Source organism: Garra rufa, chromosome 3 (assembly GCF_049309525.1).
Source record: "Garra rufa chromosome 3, GarRuf1.0, whole genome shotgun sequence".
In the NCBI taxonomy this organism is placed as follows: Eukaryota; Metazoa; Chordata; class Actinopteri; order Cypriniformes; family Cyprinidae; genus Garra; species Garra rufa.
Window position 1 is genome coordinate 37,787,267 of NC_133363.1, and position 22,581 is coordinate 37,809,847.

The 22,581-nt window shown below is 37.0% G+C and overlaps 1 protein-coding gene across 1 annotated transcript in view; it reads left to right on the forward strand.

Annotated features, from left to right (window-relative positions):
* fto (FTO alpha-ketoglutarate dependent dioxygenase) overlaps positions 1-22,581 on the forward strand; it is a 226,293-nt gene that overhangs the window by 92,507 nt on the left and 111,205 nt on the right. Inside the window, exons 4-7 of the mRNA XM_073836064.1 lie at positions 3,373-3,651; positions 9,412-9,491; positions 9,613-9,756; positions 18,147-18,266. Coding sequence (XP_073692165.1) covers positions 3,373-3,651; positions 9,412-9,491; positions 9,613-9,756; positions 18,147-18,266 — 623 coding nt within the window. The remainder of the gene's footprint in view (positions 1-3,372; positions 3,652-9,411; positions 9,492-9,612; positions 9,757-18,146; positions 18,267-22,581) is intronic.

Genomic DNA, 22,581 nt, shown 5'->3' on the forward strand with positions numbered 1-22,581 from the left:
TCATGTTCATACTTTTCAGTTGGCCAAGATTTCTAAAAATTATTTCTTTGTATTGGTCTTAAGTAATATTCTTATTTTCTGAGAAACTGAATTTGGGGTTTTCATTAGTTGTCAGTTATAATCATCAAAATTAAAAGAAATAAACACTCGAAATATATCAGTCTGTGTGGAATGAATAAATACGTTATACAAGTTTCACTTCTTGAATGGAATTAGTGAAATAAATCAACTTTTTGAAGATATTCTAAGTATATGACCAGCACCTGTATATGAAATTTGTATATAGTGCGGGAAATGAAGACCAGATTTATTTTTGTTTTGCGGAGACACATTTATGTGGTCAATTGTAAATAGAACCGGTTTAACAAATCAGATAGCTAGCCGATCAGAGAAAATGCATGAAGTAATTAGGTGGAAATAATGTGTAAAGGACCTATAAAACATTCTAGAATTACATTTTAGAAATGAAATACTAAATTCTTATGATTACAACTAAATTAAACTTATATAATTTCAAACCTGTATGACTGTATGACAAAACGACACTTTTTTTTTTTTGTCCATACATTGACTGTTAGTGGTGACAAAAACTACATTATCTTTTTGTTTTTGTTATGCGTTAGTATGAAATGCATTATTAGAACCAGATTTACTAACAGCGTGCATCAGTGCAAACCGTTTTTTGGCATTAAAACGATACTGTCAGGATCTACTAAAAACACACAGTGAAGAATTGGGACATATGAAAAGGGACATAGTTATTTGTGCACCTGACCTTATTGAATATGCACTTGTAGGAGTTTCCCCTCAGACACTAAATTTATGGGAGGAGAGTATTAAAATGAATCACGCGAAGCATTTGTGTTCATCTAAATTACTGGTATTTGCGCTGGCAAATTGCACTGGTCATTATGGAAATGATCTGGCTGCACTTTTATGGAATTGTGCTCTAACACTAATTTGCCCTGTTTAGTAAATCTGGCCCTTATTTTCATTTTTGAGCTAACTATCCCTTTAAACATTCCCACTCCTATATCATTCTTGTTGAAGAGACAACAAATCCTTTATTTTTGTAGCTCACCGCTGAGAACCTAAAACATTTATTATGACACCACCTAGTTCAAAGCCATCCTTCACTTGAAGGGTTGAATGTGTTCATGCAGTCATTGTATGAACTTGTTCCATGAAGAAGGAGCCAGCTCTTCCATATTTCACATGAATCTCACTGGAGAAGTTTTTCTGGACATCAGTCTCTTTTCACGTCAGGCTAACAGCTTAGCATGCAGCTGTGTGCGTGTGTGTGTCAGTTGGACAGAACAGAGCGTGGTGCGCTAACCAGAACCACCTGCCTCACGAGCTCTGTTTCGCCAATCTCTTACTGACCGATTTGACCTTTGACCTCCCCAGGGCCCGCTTCAAACGGCGCATGAATGGTCTGTGTGTGTGTTTTTGCGTGTGAATGTGTCAGTTTGTGTGGAATTATTCCACAGCTGTTCTTTTGGAGGTAAAATTGACCCCTCGGTTCCAGACTTCAGAGAGACTCCCCTGATGGAACGCTTTTGCAGCGCGTATGTACCCGTGCTGAGCATCGCACAAAATGTTGCCTTCACTTTAGAGAAAGCGCTATGAAATGCTGCAGACCAGCTGAAACGGATTGTTGCTCAGAGGAATTTCACTTTGTACATCATTTATTTGTTGCTCTGTGTGTGTGCATGAATGGATTTTATTTTTTTATTGTCCCTTCGGATAACATCTGTGTGTTGTATAGATTCGTGTTACACCTGAACATGCTTTGAAGAAGAATATCTCACCCAAGCTTTTCATGATGCCCGTATCTTTTAACACATCTGTGATGGGTTTATAGAGTATGCTGGCCGTGCCGCGGCGTGCAGTATCACGAACGCTCTCCGGCGGGGGGAGTCGCTCTGTGACAAATCTGTTCAGCTCTTCATCCAACACTGACTAGATCCAGCTCATTTCCTTTTCTAACAGGCACTGGTTTGTGCCACTGTGATTTTGAAGTGTTTTTGATGGAATCTTTTCCGCCGCTGCTGTGTTAGCTGCAGATGGCCCTTTGAGAGCTGTGTCAGAAAGCACAGGCTGAAATTAAGTTACTATTTATCCCTGCTGAGCGCAGAGAAAGCCTTGCTCAGGGCTCAGGCTTCCAAGAGCGCTTTCATATTGATTTCACTGATAGGTGCCAACCTGCCCTTATTTTATTTATTTACTGTTTTTTTTGTCTTATCAGTTACAGTTTCTTTCTATATATGTGGAAGTTGTACAACATATATTAGAAAGTACTAGTAAGTATTAGTAAGAAATTTTATTCTAAGTCACTTTTTATGGTTCTCAAAACACCTTTACTCAATTTTTAAATTTTTACAATGACTTTTTGTGGTCATTGACTCTTACTTAAATGGAAAGTTCACCCCAAAATTAAAATTCTGTCTTCAGTACTAATTAATTTCTCACCCTCATGTTGTTCCAAACCTGTAAGGCCTTCGTTCATCTTCGGAACACAAATTAAGATATTTTTGATGAAATCCGAGAGCTTTTTAACCCTTAGACAGCAACGCAACAGACACTTTAAAGGCCCAGAAAGGTAGTAAGGACATTGTTAAAAATAATCCATGTGACAGCAGTGGTTTAATCTTAATTTTTTTTTTTTTTTTTTTTTACACAAAATGTATTCTCGTAGCTTTATAAAATTAAGGTTGAACAACTGATGTCACAAGGATTTTAACAATGTCCTTACTACCTTTCTGGGCCTTTAAAGTGGTGGTGCTTTTTGTGTTTCCAAGATGAACGAAGGTCTTATGGGTTTGGAAAGACATGAAGCTGATTAATTAATTACATAAGTTTCATTTTTGGGTGAACTATACCTTTAAAGTTCATCTTTAAAAACACAAAGTTAATAATGTAAGATACTGCACATCTTAAAATGAATATCCATCTTTCATACTGTATAGTATAAAGTTCTGAAGGCTAAATTTACTTGTAGCAATAGAAATATTTACGTTTTTTTAATTTTTTTTATTTAGGCATAAATAATATAGAAATGGTTGCATTTCATTTTAATGCATTTTTTTTGCAGCATAATTACAAAAATAAGTGCTGAGTAATACTAACAGCATGCACTTCTTATAAAAAGGTTAGGGTTAGGATTTAGTGTTAGCTACTTGTAATTGTGTATGATTTACTGTTATTCCTATAGTAAATACATGTACTGTAACTTGTTACAAGGACACATTAATCTACTATAGAAATGTAATATCAACCATACAAGATTCATTGGCTATTCCAAATAAATAATTGTCTGATTATTTGTGTCATGTAAATAAAAAAAAAGCCAAACTACATCTTTGTTTACAGGGGTGCCTGAAAAAGACGGGGAGGGACAGAGTAAAGAAAAGGAAAAGGAAAAAGAAAAAGAAGAAAAAGAAAAAGAAACAAAAAAAGAAGAAAAAGAAACTGTGACAGAAGGTGAAGGAACAAGTAAAGAAGAACTGAAGGTAGAAGGAGAAAGTTTGGAGAAGGAGGAAGTGCAGAAAGAGAAGGCGTGTTGGCGTGTTGGACTGAAGGTGGCCTGGGATATCCACACACCAGGTCTGGCTTTGCCTTTACAGTCTGGAGACTGCTACTATATGACAGGTACACAATCACATTCATCTGTGTCCAGAAACAGTAGACTCAAGTACATGTGTAAAGCGAATCGTACCGTCTTGGTCATGTTGAAATGCATTAGACCAGGAATTATCTTTCCCAGAGGATGTACATATCTACATCCTTTTATATACATATGTCTGTCTGTTTCCTTAGGATTTTGCTTCCACAGGTTCCTTTATCATGTGTACCAGAGAGGTTAAGAAAACCAAATGTTATTTTATGAAGCGTTGTGACCCCTGTCTGAGAGCAGGACTAAGAGAGAGAATCAGTAAATCAGACTTTTATTACTGATGGCTACAACAGATGCCCCCTGTCTATGACCCCACATACGCACAAGCCCTCTCCTCTAAATATCCCATAAAGTGTGTCTGATGACCTTGATAAGGACACTATTTATTTCCCGATTTCTGTGTACAAGCATGACTAATGCTTTCCCCCTATGCACACAGTTTTATCGTCTCTGCCTGGACATTTTCATCTGTTTGGAAGGGCTTTCCAGTGGTCGGGCCTCTTTGCTGCTGGCTGCTCTAAACTAAGTGTTATTTATACCTACCTAATGGTACTCTTAGTCCTGTGAAGTGACTTTAAATAAAAGCTAAAGCAGTATAAACATAATGGGTCATAATGGGTTTCCTGGGCACAGGACAAGGGTGACAGTGTGAGTAGGAAACTGGCTCATAAACTGTTAATGACACTATGTCTTCTAGCTGGATTAGTCAGATTTTGTTCTGTTGAATTTGTAGGAAGGGACTAATAAAGGTTTGTGAAGTCTAGATGGCAGTAGAGTGTGTGGGGATTTTCAGCAAGCATCTATTCTCTGAAATGTGAAGAAAACCACTCCATAAAGATCAAGCCTTTATTTGGGTGCTGTAGTGTAGCAACCTGCACTTCGAAAGTTTGAAAGGACATTTGTAAGTAAGACAGAAAAAGAAAGTTTGGAAGTTCAGAAGGAGGTTTGGAAGTTCAGAAGGAAGTTTGGAAAGAAGGACGTTTGGAAAGAAGAACGTTTGGTAGTAATTTTGGAAGTTCAGAAGGAAGTTTGGAAGGAAGGACGTTTGGAAAGAAGGACATTTGGAAAGAAGGACGTTTGGTAGTAATTTTGGAAGTTCAGAAGGAAGTTTGAAAAGAAGTTTGGAAGTTCAGAAGGAAGTTTTAAAAGCAGGTTTTGAAGGAAGGAAGTTTGAAAGAAAGGAAGATTGGAAGGAAGTTCGGAAGTAATAAAGTTAAAAAGAAAGGAAGTTTGGAAGGAAGTTCGCAAGTAATAAAGTTAAAAAGTTCGGAAGTTCAGAAGGAAGTTTGGAAGTTCAAAGGGAAGGAAGTTCAGAAGGAAGGAAGTTTTGAAACAAAGTTTGGAAGGAAGGAAAAAAGTTTGGAAGTTTGGAAGTAAGTTTGGAAGTTCAAAAGGAAGTCTGGAAGTTCGGAAATGAGTTAGGAAGTTTGAAAGTTCGGAAGGAAGGAAATTTTGAAAGGAAGGAAGTTTGGAACTTGAGAAAGAAGGTTGAAAGGAAGGAAGTTCAGAAGGAAGGAATTTCAGAAGTTCAAAAGGAAGTTCAGAAAGAAGTTTGGAAATTCAAAAGAAAGTTCAGAAAGAAGTTTGGAAGTTCAGAAGGAAGTTTAGAAGTAAGGAAGCTCGGAAGGAAGTTTGGAAGTTCAGAAGGAAGTTTGGAACTTTAGAAGGAAATTCAGAAGGAAGGAAGTTTTGAAAGAAGGTTTGTAAGGAAGGAAAATTTTTTTGGAAGTTTGGAAGTAAGTAAGTTTGGAAGTTCAGAAGGATGTCTGGAAGTTCGGAAGTGAGTTAGAAAGTTTGGAAGGAAGAAAGTTTAGAAGAAAGGAAATTTGGAAGGAGGAAAGTTGGGTAGGAAGTTTGAAAGTTCGGAAGAAAGGAAGTTTGGAAGGAAGGAAGAAGGAAAGTTCGGTAGGAAGTTTGAAAGTTCAGAAGGAAGTCCGGAATGAAGGAGGTTTAGAAGGGAGGAAGTTTGGAAGAAAGTTCAGAAGGAAGTTTGGAAGTAAGTACGTTCGGAAGGAAGTTTGGAAGGAAAGGAAGTTGGAAGCAAGTTTGGAAAGAAGTTTGGAAGGAAGTTTAGAAAGTATATTGGAAGGAAGTTTGGAAGGAAGGAATTTCAGAAGAAAGGAATAGTGTAACACCTCACATCAGGAAACAAAGGAAAAAATAAAAATGAGGTACAAAAAGTAAGTGAAGGATGGAAAAACTAGTTTAGCAATTCATAACACAAGAATAAAAAGGGAAAAGGATATAAGGAAAGAAGAACAGAAAAAAATCTAAACAGATTTGAAGGAAACAAAAAAGAAGAAATGAAAAGGAAGGAAAAAAGAAAAAGAAAGAAGGAAACAAGAAAAGATGAAAGGACAAGGTAGGAAAAGAGAAAAGATGGAAGGAAGTAGAAGTAGTAAGGAACGAAAAGGAAAAAAGGAGGGTTGAAAGGTTAAAGGAAAGGAAGAAAGGAAACATGAAAAGATGGTTGGAGAGAAAGGAAAGAAGGAAACAAGAAAACAAATAAGGACAAGGTAGGAAAAGAGAAAAGAAGGAAGAAAAAGAGAAGCTGGAAAGAAAAAAGTAGTAAGGTACAAAAAGAAAAGTAGTAACGACCAAAAAGAAAAGAATAGAGAAATGTAGTAAGGAAGGAAAAAAACATGAAAAGAAGGAAGGAAAGGAAGGAAGAGAAAAGGAAGTAAATAAAAAAGGAAAATTGAGTATTAGGTAAGGGAAATATTAGGAAGTACAGTATAAATAATGTGAAAGGAATTTTAAAGAGAGAAGGAATGTAAAGGAAGTATAAGGAAATAAATAAGAAATATAAAAAATAAAAAATGTAAGTAAAAACAGAAGGCAAAGGAAAGAAAAGGTGGAAAATGGGAGAAGAAAGGAAAGCAAGCAAGTAAGAAGAAGTGGGAGAGAAAGGAAGGTGTACAGAAAATAACTTGCAGTTATTCAACTCCACATTCCCATGATTCTCTAACACTGTCACATCACTTCCCCTTCCATCTGCTGATGCCTCAGACTCCTGTGTGCAAATCTAATCAGTAGATTCTCAAAAATGGAATTTGGTGCTGGGTAGCGGAGAACAATTTGTTGGACCGACACCGGGCCCAGCTGGTAATAAGATTTCCTGTGCTGAATGCTCCAGGGACAGGACAGACCTAAGGAGAGGTTTTGACCCAATAGATTTAAAAGCCCGCTTTTAACTCTCGCACAGCGGCCCCTCGACAAAAAGAGAATAATGATAAATATTTATTAGGGGAATTTGGTATGGCCCATGATTCACGCTGAGGTTATGACAGAGCCCAGGTTGAAACAAGCAGAGTATTATTAGATACCAAGTGTTTTAAAGACAATGTAATGCGACAGAAAAAAATAATAGCATAGGGAGGAAATGAAACAGACATTACTGTTGTGCTCACTCCAGTTTATGCTGCAGTACATCAGAGATTTCAGTGATGCAAACCAAAGTTCCTTTCAAGGAAAGCTATATAAATTTAGATATATAGAATATATAAGGGTCATTCTACAGAATTGGTTCAAAGTCAGAGTTGGAAACATCTTAAAATATTTTGCCACAAATTTTGTATGTATAAAAAATTATATAATATCAAAGGCACACATTTCTAGTAATTCTAAAGTTAATTCTCATATTGTTTTTTCGGCATGTTTTGGAATATTTTTCCTCCCTAAATTTGTCACTACCGAAACACAGTTATGTATAATTTAATAAGTAGGGTTATATTGACCTGTTAAAATTTTGTTTAGATCTACCTTGTAAATGTATTTTTTGCTATTTTATTAAAAAGCTTTCAGAGGTAAATCAATAACAATTAGAATTTTAACAATATTTCAGGTGTGATTTATGAGATTTTTTCTATTTTGAATCCAATCTTTCTTTGTAAAAGAAAAAAGATCTTAGATTAGTCAGCGCTGAAAAGGCACCATTCAGAGGCGATAACGCCCCAATCAGAGGTGCTTAGATTAGTCAGAGCTGAAAACGGGCCAATCAGAAGCACTTGGATTAGTTAGCACTGCAAAAGGGGTCAATCGGAGGCGCATAGATTAGTCAGCACTGAAAATGCGGCAATTAGAGGTGCCTAGATTAGTCTTCGCTGGAAACGGGGCAACATCTAGATTAGTCTGCGCTGTAAATGGGCCAGTCAGAGGCATCTAAATTAGTCAGTGCTGAAAACACGCCAATCAGAGGCGCCTAGATTAGTCTGCGCTGTAAACAGGCCAATCAGAGGTGTCTAGATTAGTCAGCACTGAAAACGCACCAATCAGAGGCGATAACGCCCCAATCAGAGACACTTTGATTAGTCAGTGCTGAAAATGGGCCAATCAGAGGCATCTAAATTAGGCCCCGTTTACACGAAGGGAAAACGCAGATATTTCCCTGCGGTTTGGCCTCTCATTTACACGAAAACCCCGTTTTTATCACAGAAAACGATTATTTCTAAAAACTCCGGCCAAAGTGGATAAATTAGAAAACGCCGTTTTCACGTTGTAGTGTGGACAGTAAAAACGGAGGCTTTGGAAAACGATGACGCATATTTATAGTCATGTGACGAATATTGTACCAATAGATATCTATGTTTACAGCAGTAATTGTGCCTGTGCTATTTACACACTGCTGCTAAAGAGATTTACCTTGTACACTCCTCAAATTACAGTCCTAAAATGATGACGGAAAATTTACTCACAGTTGCTGTCCTGCAAAACATGATGACAACTGCTTTTCAGATGAAATATGAATGAGCGCGATATAGACGCGTCAGTGGATGATGAGATATTTCCATAAATTATCCCGCCAGAAGAATTGCGTGAAAACTTATTACATCTGTATAATTTTTGAGGCTTTACGCATGCGCAGTAAGGCGAATTTGATGTTTTTCTAGGTTTCAGTGTGGATGAGAAACTTTAGGAAAACGCTTGGAAACGCTAGTGTGGACGGAGAGCGTTTTAAAATGAAAACTCCGTTTTCAAATGTATCCGGATTAATGTAAACGTAGCCTTAGTCAGTGCTGAAAACATACCAATCGGAGGCGCCTAGATTAGTCTGCGCTGTAAACAGGCCAATCAGAGGCATCTAGATTAGTCAGTGCTGAAAATGGCCAGTCAGAGGTGTCTAGATTAGTCAGCACTGAAAACGCGCCAATCAGATGCACTTGGATTAGTCAGCCCTGAAAACGCACCAATCAGAGGCACTTTGATTAGTCAATGCTGAAAATGGGCCAATCAGAGGCGCTTTGATTAATCAGCACTGGGAAAAAAAAACAGCTTTGTTGATCAAACTGATTTAAAAAACTGAACCAAACACTATTATAACACCTAAATTGGTAATTTAAATTACCTCTTCACTTTATAAAAAAAAAAAGAAAAAAAAAAAGCAATGGAATAAGATGCAATAAAAAATTAGAGTTCGGGACAGCCACCTCCTAGTTGAAAGTACCCAATAAATGATGAATTTATATATATTAAGCTTACTATTTTAACTATTATTGTGGGGTTCAATAGATAATAGAAGGATCTTATTAAACATCTAAGATTTGAATTCTTAAATTCTTTTTAAATGTGTTTTTTGGTTGTGGCACAGAAGTTTGCACCAATTATGTAGAATGGCCCTTAAATGCTGAGTAGTAGGTGAATAACCAAGACAAATGCTCTCTCATAATAATAATAATATTGAAGTATGTTTCTTCTGTTGTGTGTGTGTGGCTGTTGGTATGTGATCGTATCTATAGATGATCTGAATCGGACACATCAGCACTGTGTACTGGCTGGTGACACGGCTAGATTCAGCTCCACTCACAGAGTCGTACAGGTGAGCGTTGTCTCTCCAGTTGTCCTGATCAGACCTCATCACCTTTCATGTTGAATCCTCAACCAGTATCTCTGTGTTTCTGGCTTAAGTGTAAATACCACACTAATATCTTTTGTGTTAGTGTTGTACAGGAACGCTGGACTACATACAGAAACGCTGCTCAGAGGCCTTGGAGAATTTACACACCGACCCTGAGAAAAACACCAAGAGCCTGAAGTCCCTCCTCCCCTCCACCCTCCAGCAATTTGAGGACATCCACAACGAGGTGTGTATTTGAATGAGAATGTGAGTGTGGTTTGAAGCATTGTAAAATGTGTACTCATAACACCAAATCCCAAACGCGTGTCTCAGGCCATAACAGATGAGGTTGCTTGGAGGTTTTTTAAAGGTTGTACTAGGCATTAATTTTTCAAACCCCAAACAATAGCTCTTTCAGAGGGCCTAACTATCTGCAGCCTTGTGTTGGGTCTCTGTTGAACCCCAACTCACCTGGATTACCACTCAGCACCTTAAAACCCCCTTCTCAAAATATAAAGTGATATATATATATATATATATATATATATATATATATATATATATATATATATATATATATATAGCTATATACACCACTGCCTGGGGGCGGCAGCTTCCCCGGAGGTTACCGACCTCGGCGCTCTGACCTGATTGAGGCTATTTTGTTGAAACTGCCCACGAGGGCCTGTGTGTGTTCTTAAATGATGTATTATTGTATTATTTATTATTGATACTCGGTTTTTTATCCCAGCATGCTGTTCTGGCAGAGCTCAGCGTCTAGCTCTTGTTTAGTGTGGTGGACTGCATAGAGATTGCGGTAAGCAGCCCCTGATGGGGGACCTGTAAAGGATCTGCAGTGTGTAGGATTAATGGAGTGTGTTAGTCCATTGATGTTGATAAAGGCGAATGTTTACCTGTGTGTTTAGGGTCGGAACTGCTATATGGAGGAGGTTCTATATCTCTCACTCCCAAGGTTTCCTGCAGATTCTTCTGAAAAGGTGTTGAATTGAGGGCTGTTTCGCCTAAAAATGAAAACTGTCAACATTTACTTACCTTCATGTTTTTCCAAACTTGTAAACCTTGCTCCAAACCTAATAAGAGTAGGAAGTGCAAAGGCCTGTGGAATTTCAAATGGACACAAAAAGCATAGTTGAAGTGGTCCATATGACTTGTGTAGGGCTTTCACAAAATCACATAGTCAAAATGATTAACAAAATCAATATTGTCCAGATATTTATAGAGAAAAAAAAGTTTTTGTCACCATAAGTTAACCACAAGTTGTAACAAACTTTTCAAAAAGGACTTACTGTTGATTGGCACTTTCAAAAAATTAATCCAAAAAGAATTAAAAGGAGGGTAGAGTGTGTCGCTTTTGTTTGTTTTCTATTCTTCTTTCTTATCCTTGTCTTCTTTTTCTGTTTTATGACAGGTGGCAACCAGCGTTAAAGGAGGCATTGGATGCAAAATTAACTTTTAATTGTGCTTGCAGATAAATGTCTTCGCAGTTTGTCGACACAACCACCCTACAATAATAAAAATACATTCACTCAATTTTTTTGAATCCCCAGAAAACCAAATCAGTCTCTATTATCAAGCCATTTTGATTTTCTGAGCATGACATCATATTGTTCAAACCCCACCCACAACAACTGACGGACTGTCCTGTATTAGCATATTTTTCATAGGTTTATGTTGTCCGCCATTTTCTCAGCGCTCGAGCTGCTGTAGCGTCAACAATCTCTCGTAAGCAATGCAGGTGTTTTGTAGTTGCATGTAAAAGTAAACATAAGAGTCTTCATTTTCTTCCAGCATCAGAGCCACTAAGGATGCAGTGGATTCTTTGTGTTTATGATGGTAACATGGCACAGACTACACAAAAAATGGAGGAGAGGGGTGGGTTAAGTAGTAGCTTATTATCATTTAAAGAGGCATGCACTGAAACAGCTCATTGTGAACAGAGCTGTTTTTGACAAGGTAAAATGTTGTTTTACACAACCATAGAAGAATTTCAATCAAAGTATGTTGGGTTGCATGAAGACCTTAAAGAATCACACAAACTTTCTCACCAACTTGTAGAAAATGGGCATCCTATGTCCTCTTTAAGGTGCAATCTTGCCATCTACTATTTTGGACGCTTGGTCATTTACTGTATTATTATTTATGCATTATTAATATGATATTGATATTTCATTTTTACAAATGTCACTGTTATTGTCAGTACTGGTATATTGTGACACCTGTACTCGTGCAGGATTCCAAGTCTTCTGAAGCCATATAGATTTGTGTGAGGATTGTGTCGTTATTCACTGAAAATCCTCTGTCCATCGTTGCTTTCAAATCTAATTTGCTTATACATATTCAGTTTTACATCAGTAATCAGATTTTCACCAATGTATTTTTATGCAAACTTTATCAACCGATCAAAACACAATAGTTTTGCATAAGCACTTTGTATTCCCTTTTATATACAGTTGGTGGGTTTCCAGCCATGTAATTTTTTTAATGCAAATTGAATCAGAAATGTGGAACGGATACTCCAAGATGCAAATGAAATCACCAAAATGCACATCAAAAACATGCACAAACAACAACACATTTATGAAATAAATTCCTAGATGTGCATCAAAAAAAACTTTGTTTCAGGAAGATTCTTAAACTTAGGGCTGGGTGAAAAAATATCAATTTCTCGATTTTAATTGATTAGTCTAGCCTGTCTTCAACTGAACATTGTGGTGTCCCATCTAATAAATCGCAATAAGCTTTGTGTTTTGTTACTTTTGATATGAAACAAAGTCTCAGATTTAAAATTCTGTCCATTTTATTACAGTATTCTACAGTCCGTAACTATTTTGTATTCAAAATTGACTAAATCTATATAATAAGCGAGTACATCATGAATCCATTTTCCAGACCGTGTTTTTGGCTTATCCTGAATCACTACGGTACACTTATAGTAAGTTTTTATGCTCGGACTATTTCAAACTGGTTCTGGTAGGAACCGCTGCGGACTAACCCAGTACCTGCGTAATTCGTCATAGATATAAAGAGAGAGAAGTAGCTCCGGCTGAAAAGTTCTTCCGCTAGAGCGCCAAAAGTTACGTTGTTTACTGTGGAGTGACAGATCGCTGTAGCACCTCAGTTCCAGAGAAGCGGTAGCACAAAGCGTACGTGAACCGATTGTCTGCTCCACTTTGATACCAGTTACAGAACGAAATAAACATAAATGAACGTCTGTATGTTAAAAGAAAGAGTACAATTTACCGAAATCTATATCCTGTCTCATGTAATCGCTCAATCTGTGTTTGAACCGCAGAAAGGCGTCAATATCAGGTAACGTTACCGTCACATTTACCTCAGAACATATTCAGCGACCATAAATTCGTCAGCTAGAAAAATCTGTCAAGTTATGACGGCCAGCATTTAAATGTTTATATTTCAAAAAACAAATTTGAGTAGGAATATAATTATATAATTGTAACTTTATTATTAGACATAATTGAGTCTAATTTAAGCGTTTGTGTACAAATCAGTTCGTTTTAGCCTACTGTATTACAGTAATGTATTACCAACAGACTCTCATGTATATTTGACAGCATCAGAGATTTTTTTTTTTGACTTAAGAAAACTGGGCATGTACTGTACCTGATATATATCCCAAATAATCAATATCTCATTGAATCGGAAATCGAATCAAATCGCAGACTTGTGAAGCAGAATCGAATTGTGCAATGTGAGTCAAATCTCAGCCCTAAGTTATATATTTTTACATTCTCATTGTCTGCGCTGATGTGCGCACACATACATGGCTCTTTATTTATATAACCAAGTGTGCATATGTGGGTTGACAGAGCAAACAGCACAGACTAGCCTCTATTGATTGTCACAGCAGTGCTAGACTTGAGGGAGATCTGGTAAAATTGATTGGTAGTCCTAACAGTGAGTCTTGTGTGAAAGATACTAGAAATCCTAACCCATTTCATCTATAAGATGCCACAGTGCTATATCCGGAGGTCACCGTGATGAGCACCTGACCAGTAGCGTATCTACCTAGTAGTTACGACCTCGTTCAGCTGGAGATGTAGGCAGACAGACTCTCCACCTGTCACTGAAAGCCTTTTGTTTCTGTCTGTTTCCTCTCTCTCTTTTTCTCCCTCCAGAATATGCAGGTGGCATTTAGTCTCAGTACCTCACAGCAGCAGACGGCTTGGCTCTAAATGCCAGTCGCATAGTTTCCAGCTCTGTGCCTGTTGCAGGCCTGCTCTGCGGGAAACTGGCCTCCATGTTGGCTCAAAGCTCTCGGCGCTGTGTGGGCTTTCAACGCAGAAGGACAGACAGACAATCAGCACGGGGGGGAACGACAGACACAAAAGCGGCTGCTAGCATTTGTAGCCTCCGGCGTCCGTAGAGATGCTGTCAGCGGTCGGCATTAGTCTGAAGCGATTGTAGGTTTGAACCAACACAAAGTGTAGCATTTCTTTGAAGACGGCCATATGTGAAAGTGAACCCGGGGTGTCTGATCTCAGTCCAACTAAAGATGATCCTGTTCAAGCCAGTTTGAATGCTTATAAACTGATAGCCAACACAGGTATTTATGAAGCAGAATGAGAGAGTCAGGTGTGCAGTTTTACGGTCCGTTAGATAAATGACCTGTCCACAACAGCTTTTCAGTGCAACATGATTTAAAAACAAAATACATGCACCTATTACATTTTACTCTTAATACAAAACATACTACTGATAGCTCAAAAATAAATAAACAATACAATTTTTTATGCTATCCAGTTCAATTTAATGTTTACTTGCCCTCACCATAAAAGAATGGTCAGTTTTTATTTTTACAAATATGTTTTTTTAAAATTGAATCTTCGCAAAGACCTGCACCACTTTGTTACTGGTGCTATGTCTAACAAGCCATGGCACTCTCACACCACAAATCATGTTCTCAGTTCAGTAAAAAATACATTGTGGTGCAAAGAGCAAACTGACAATGTTACGACAGACACGATAGAGCAGGTTACTTTTTGTATGAAACCAAGTCTTTGGTGGATTGGTCATTTTTTTTGAGAAATTGAATTGATTTCATTCAGAATCTTTCCGTTGTCAAAAGTCATCAATAAACCAATATTAATCTACTTTCGTGTTTGGTTTGTAGTCAGAAAAAAGGCAGATTCTGCATCTTGATTAGTCAGATTACCTGTCAATCAAACTCTTAGTGTAGGGTCAATTGCTAGAAATATTTCAAATTTTATTGATAATTTTTTTTTTATTTTATTAATTTTTTTTTATTTTTTTTATTTTGTGTAAGAAAAGATCATGGAAAAACATGAAACTAGCTGTATTCTATGCATATAACACTTTTTTTTAAATAAATTTTTATTCAGCAAGAATACATCAAATTGATCAAAATTTGTTTATTTTGTTTAATTCTACATGTCTTTACTATTTCAAATAAATGCTATTTTATTTAAATTTTCCATTCATCAAACAATCCATTAAAAAAAAAAAAATCAGACTTTTTTTTTCTTAGAATTGTGATAGAAGCTTGCAATTGCGAGTTAAGTCTGAATTAAGTGATATAAACTCGCAATTCTGAGAAAATATCAGTCTTTTTCCCCCTCAAAATTGGACTTTAAAACTCACAATGGTGAGATTATATCTCACAATTCTAAGCTATAAACTCACAATTGCGAGGAAAAAGTCAGAATTGCGAGTTCAGTTTATATCTCACAATTCTATCTTTATAACTCGCGAGTTGTGAGTTTATATCTCACATTTCTGACTTTATAACTCACAATTGCGTGTTATAAAGTCAGGATTGTAAGATATAAACCTGCAATTCTGAGAAAAATTGTCACAATTGTGAGACATAAACTCGCAATTCTGAGAAATCAATTGTGAATTGTGACTATTTCTCAGAATTTGTCTCACAATTCTGACTTTATAACTTGCAATTGAGTTTATATCACACAATTTTGAGAAAAAAGTCTGATTTGTGAGTTTATGTCTCACAATTCATACTTTATAACTTGCAATTGTGAGTTTATGTCTTACAATTCTAAGAAAAAAAAGTCAAAATTGCAAAATAGAAATTCTCAATTACCTTTTTTTTTTTTTTTTTATTCAACAAACTCATGTCATTCAGTTGCTCCAGGCCAAACCAGTCGACATGGTCTATTGTTGTGTTTTCGGTGTGTTGTTTAGTTGTAACTCTTAGCTAAGGCGCAGAGGGGCCTGTTTGGAGAATGAATTTTGGAGCAGTGCTTTGTTCAACGCTTGTGGGAGGGCAAATGTGAGGTGCTTGCGTTTACATGTGGGGCAGATACGGATACACACGTGCACGTGGCTACATTAAGCATCCTTAGGAGGGTTAACTCATCACTTCAAAGAGTCAAAGATGGGGAGATTCCCAGAGGAGAAAGGCTGAGAGCCTGTGGTGGATTCTGTTGCTCCCTGTAGAGAGAGAAAGTGAGAGATTGATGGGATGAAGAATGAAAGCAATGAAGTAAAGAACGAAAAGAAGCCGGCTGAGGAGGAAAGGAAAGAGAAGTGTGTGTAGGTGCAATGTTTTTCGGCGTGTGTGATAAATCTTTACGTCTCTCCTGGGTGTTACGTAGCAGTAGACATAAACAAAGGAAACGAAACAACAAACAGGAAAACAGGAAATGCAGATGTCATCATCCCCCTTCCTATTGTGATGACACAGTTTTGATCAGCACCACACAAAAACGCAAAGATGTTGAGTACAAAGCAAGTAGTTTGTTTATGTGTGTGGTTTCAGAGGTGTGTGATTTGTTCTGCATCTCGTCCTCTAGGAGCTTATGCGGCTACCTGTGTTCCCTTGTTAGCATGACCTTAACGTAGGAGTTTAGTTTTGAAAATCACTCCCACCAACCCGTATAAATGCCCTTCCCCCGTCTCCCCACCTCACTGACTCAGGTGACTAGTGCACAGTTCCCTCCGCTGCTCTGTTCTGCTGCTAAATTGCCCACTGATGGATGGATAGAGTTTGATAAATGGATGGACGTCTGGATTGCTGTTGTTTCAGACCATGCTGATATAATACACTACACATAGGCCAGAGTGAGGGATAGTGAAGAATGACTCGAGCACAAAACATTTTTGTCCAACAACCACATTTTACAGACTATCAAACACACTTGACTGCTGTTTTTTTTTTTAGTTGTTGTTAAGTAGATGTCAGCTGCTTGCTATGGTTTGACCTCTCGTTCAAGGACTGGACTTCATCTGCCTAGTTTTCAAAAGGCTCTCTGGTGCAGAATGGCAAACTGCTTTAGAGTTTGTTTTCGCTAGATTTTTTACATTGTTATTGTATTCAGAAACCAATAATGACAGCCTGACGTTTTTATGGAATGATGGACATGTTACATATATACATATATACACAGTTGAAGTCAAAAGTTTTCATACACCTTGCAAAGTCTGCAAATTAGTAATTATTTTACCAAAATAAAAAGGGATCATACAAAATGCATGTTATTTTTTAATTGAGTACTGACCTGAATACATGACATGTCACATAAAAGACATTTACATATAGTCCACAAGAGAAAATAATAGTTGAATTTATAAAAATGACCCCGTTCAAAAGTTTACATACACTTGATTCCTAATACTGTGTTGTTACCTGAATAATCCACAATGTTTTTTTTTTTTTTGTTCAGTGATAGTTGTCCATGAGTCTCTTGTTTGTCCTGAGCAGGCCCACAAATTCTTGTTTTTTTTTTTTTTTTTAGCATTTTTGTTTATTTGAACCCTTTCCAACAATGACTGTATGATTTTGAGATCCATCTTTTCACACTGAGGACAACTGAGGGACTCATATGCAACTATTACGGGAGGTTCAAATGCTCACTGATGCTCCAGAAGGAAAACGTTGCATTAAGACCCAGGGGTGTAAACTTTTGAACAGAATGAAAATGTGTACATTTTTCTTATTTTGCCTTAATATCATATGCATTTTCATTTAGTACTGCCCTTTAGAAGCTACAGAAGATACTTACATGTTTCCCAGAAGACAAAATAAGTTAAATTTACACTGATCTTCAAATTCAAAAGTTTTCACTACATTGTTTCTCCTTCTAAAGCATCAGTGTTTGAGCCTTCTGTAATAGTTGCATATGAGTCAGTAATTATGATAAAAATTTAAATTTCAATGTATCCTTTTTTTAGGCAAGGCCTGTGTATTTATATACAGTACCACATCTCACAGTAAACATTGGTAATTCAAAGTGCTTTAAATAATCATAACAAATACATAACAAATAAAAATAACTATAAAAACTAAGAAATGTATTACATTTTTAATTATTTTTTAAATCATTTTAATGTACAGGGACAACTTTATGTATAACATTCATAAATTGATTAAATTAATTTTCCCTGAAAAGTGAAAACACTATGGCTCTTTTTTGAACATAGTTTGAGCTGTCAAACATCAGTTGAAGTTGTGTGAGTTTAGGGCAGGACTACCTGTTTGTCCAAACAGTGCCAGCCAAAGCGATTGGTGAAACCTGTTTAAAAAAAAACATAAATTTTGTAGTTCCTTTTGGTATCTCTATTAGTGTAGAAATGACACCCTGCAGCTTTAACATCTTGACCCTGTGTTGCTCCGTTCAGGTGGAGTTCGAATGGCTGAGGCAATACTGGTTCCAGGGCCGGCGTTTCGCTCGATTCTGCAGCTGGTGGACTAAACCCATGGAACAGATGGAGAAAGACTGGAAGGAAATGGAGCGAATGGTAAGAGTGATGAAGTGAACTGTAAGCAGGTCTGCACAGAATCTGCGCCCAGATTTCCGCTGAATTCAGCTCCTGACATTTAGCTCTACATGTGCGTGTTTGTTTATGAAAAATTTTGGCTAATTTGATTATGCTTTCAGCTACCAGTACAGTGTAGTAATCCCAGGACTGCTTAACACATTAAAAAAATATTTTAAACACACAATACATGTGGCAAATGTAAAACAAGTGTGGAGATGGAGTGAGAGAATAGAAGATTGTGAAAACCTAAGAAGATGAAGTACTCCAAGGCACCCGTGAAGTAAAAAGCCTTTAATTCAATGGGCTAAATCTTTAAAAAAAGTTAAAAGAGTAGATCTACGCGTTTCGGCTCAATCAGCCTTCTTCAGGAAGAAAACCTGTTTTAACACAATCATAAGACCTAGTCCTCTAATTATATCAGTAAATGTTTCTTGGCTACTTACATGCCATAAAACATTTTTATATCATCTGAAAGCTGATAAATAAGCTTTCCATTTATGTTTGGTTTGTTAGGATAGGACAATATTTGGCCGAGATACTATTTGAAAATCTAGAATCTAAAGTTGCAAAAAAATCTAAATATTGAGAAAATCACCTTTAAAGTTGTCCAAATGAAGCTGTTATCAATGCATATTACTAATCAAAAATTAAGTTTTGATATATTTATGGTAGGAAATTTACAAAATATCTTCATGAAACATGATCTTTACTTAATATCCAATGACTTTTGGCGTAAAAGAAAATTCTATAAATTTGATAATAGATAATTAATTGGCTATTGCTACAAATATACCGTGCTACTTATGAATGGTTTTATGGTACAGGGTCACATATATTATTTATTTTTAAATATTTTTAATCCTCTAGCAGTGTAATTATTTGAGTCTCTGTTGCATCATCGATGCAGTCTTTGTCTTTCAGTGCAGTTGCATTTGCCACACAATCGTGAAGACACTTTGTAATTTTGTCCTTTTTATTTTAGTTGTGGTGGCTTAATTAAAAAAAACATTCCACATGGGTATTGTGCATGTGCTGTTCTGGGTAAAAAATAACCTTTAGGTATCCTAGATAAACCTATGAGGTTATATTTTCCACTGCGGAAATAGTAATAGTAATAATAATAGTAATGGTATTTTTAGATGCTTGAATTGCTCGTCTCATCAGTGCAGTTCAGAAAATTAGATTAGATTTTTTTTTTAAATAAATATTCATTGCCTAAAGTTTTTGCTAAAGCCATTTTATTTATTTATTTATTTATTTATTTATTTATTTATTTATTTATTTTTATTTATTTTGGACCCTGCCTGTCCCAATAGTAACCCATCTGCTCGCAGATGACCCAAGTATCCAGAGCAGCATCCGTGCTTTAGTTACTGCCAGAGCGGACGCACAGAGGTTATTTAAAATCTAGAAGATCACAGCTGATCAGTATTGTCTGTTTGGCACATGTTTGATCCATGTGTGTGTGTGTGTATGTGTTCAACACACAGCTTTGCCCTCAGAGCTGTAGTAACTTTCAGTAGGGGGCACTGTTGTATCATCATATTCTGTCTTTCTCTCACTGCCTCGTTCGCTCTTTGAGCAGTAATCACATCTAATGTGCTGCTGGGGCTAAGGACCAGCTCTTGAGCTAGCCGCTCTCTGTGTGTGTGTGTTTGTGTGTGTGTGTGTGTGTGTGTGTGTGTGTGTGTGTATACAGGGGTGAGACAGTCTCACTGTGAGATACTAGTCTCCCTCTGTCAAGAAACACAATTTAGAAACGCTGATATCCACCCTTATATTAAGACATTTAAGATACGCATAATGTGTTAAATTGTAAACACACTTAACCTTTTTTTTCTTGTTGTTTCAGTTAATATCATGTGTCGTAGTTTTTTTTTTGTCATTTGTAAATTGTTATTAGTATTATTAAATAATACACTAAAATGAAAAGAGATTCTTTAATTTCTGAAATTACATTATACATCGTTTTAACCATATAAATCTGAGAAAATGTTCAGTATTTTGGCATAATCATTAATCTAGCCATTTTTGGACTATATTTTTATTTTTGTAAATGTATTATTAATTCCTACTACTATTTCATTATTTACATTTTTGAAATCGTGGTGCATTTAGTTTAACCTGATCAAGCCGCATTTTATTAGCTAAACAAATATTGAATTTGTAGGATTGTTAGAGCTTGAATAAATAGCTCATGAATGTGAAAGCACTAAGAAAATAAAAATTCATTTGAATTCCTAATATCTGATATTTTCATGCCTGGTTTAAATTCATTTAAGAATGATTTCAACCGACAGTCATGGCATTTACTGGAGACATGTGTTTATCTAGATTCTTGGAAATTGTCTCGCTGGCCTTCCTGCACTTTTCTTGATTTTTCGGCAGCCCGAGCAGGTCCGGGGTTGGCCGCTCCGTGTGTTTCTCTGTGTGTTCACCCTCTTCCTGCTGTTTATTAAAACCGCTCCTCTCCCATGGGGGTTTCTCTCTTTCGTTTTCTTTCTTGTGTCTCCCTCTCTTGCTCTTCAGGCTGTTGTGATGCAAATTTTCACCCCTCCATTTGAATGACATCCTGATAAAACAACTCTCTCTCTCCCTCTTTCTCTGGCTGTCTCTCCCCCCTCTCTCTCTCTCCAACCTGTACCTCATGAATTAATGTGAACTGCTTAATGGAAGCAACATAGGAAATATGGCGGAAAATAGAAAAGGAAATAAAAGGAATAAAGATAGCCACTTAAATGTGCTTGTGATAAGATGAGGTAAATGTTATCAAACATCAGGTCTCAGGTCCCTTTCCTCAATTTCTCTCACAGACACACACACACACACAGGGTGAACGTCGAGTCCCTACAGAGAAGCTATCGTACTCCTCATACACCACTGACATTTATTTAGGCTTTTAACAGTGACACTTTCTTTCTCTCCTTCTCTCGGTCTGTCTATCCTGGCACAGGAGAGATAGTTGGCTATATGCAAAATATTTTAAATACCAACCAGGCATTTTTTTTTCATTTGTACGTGGTTGCAGGGCTGAAAGTGAGACGGCTGAGAGTGAGACAGGTCTGTTAACAGTATTGTGGGTTTATTCTGATGTTTTAGCTCTAATTTGTCACTTTTTCCACTTCTGTCGCTCAGAGCGTCACATCAAAAGCTTTTTTCCTCTCTCGCTGCGTCTATTCTATCTTTCTACCGCATACGCCGTCATCAAATATTGTGTGCTGAAACATTTATTTTCAGACTGAATAGAAACCATTATGCGTTTATAGGTACAGTGAGCCATTTAGATGCATCTTCTGTTCCTTTTTAGTGGTGTTTGTGTTGGTTTTTATTTATTTGTGTGTGTGTGTTGGTTCGTGCACAGTGACCGTTTCATAATTTCATCCTCTCCGTCCAATGAAAGAAAGCGAGCGAGAGAAAGCGAGCAATCATGACTGCAGGGGTCACCATTGATATCTGATTACGTTATTGACCTAGCTTGCGCGTGTGTGTGGCAGACAGGAAGGTAAAGACCTCTCTCCCCAGCGAGAGAGTGAGAGTGAGGGTCAATGTAAATGTTATTGCAGTGTGAGCTCATTTGATCAAAGCCACTGAAAGGTTAAGCGAATCCAATCTGGTTTAGTGTGTCTGAGGGTAGGGGGTGTATATGTGTGTGAGGGCAGCAGAGAGAGAGAGAGAGAGAGAGAGAGAGAGAGAGAGAGACGGACGCAGTGAGGGGATTATCGTATAGCCGCAGAAATGCTGGATGTGGTGCGGAGCGCTTCTCTCTGTCTCTAATGCGTTTAGACAGCAATTGGCCTTAATAACCTTTATTGACTTCAGTAGGTCAGTGCCAAGGATCTAATTATTCAAGTGTATCAATTTCATCTAGTTTAGAGCTGCCTCGTTCTGATAATTATTTTAAGGTCGACCGGGGCAATTAATCTCTATTCACTTATTTGATGAGTTTGTAAAACATTATAAATGTAATAGCTTTGCTGTGCATTTTCATCATAATAATATTCCAGAATGCCTGCCTTTCGTAGGGCCGCTGTGTGTTTTCCTATTGAACTCTTTTATGTCTGGCTTTTATGTGGCTCTCTCTTTTTTATCTGTGGCATGCTGGGCAATGTTTCACTACTGATTTCTGTGATATAATGGATCTCAGAGAAAATTTAGCAACAGTTACACACAAAATTATTATTATGAGTAGTAGTAGTAGTTAATGTGTAAATGGTAATTGTGAATATAAAGGCATCATCCCATAGTTTCTTTCTTATTTGAACTATTTACAGTCAGACAAAAAATTTATTCGGAC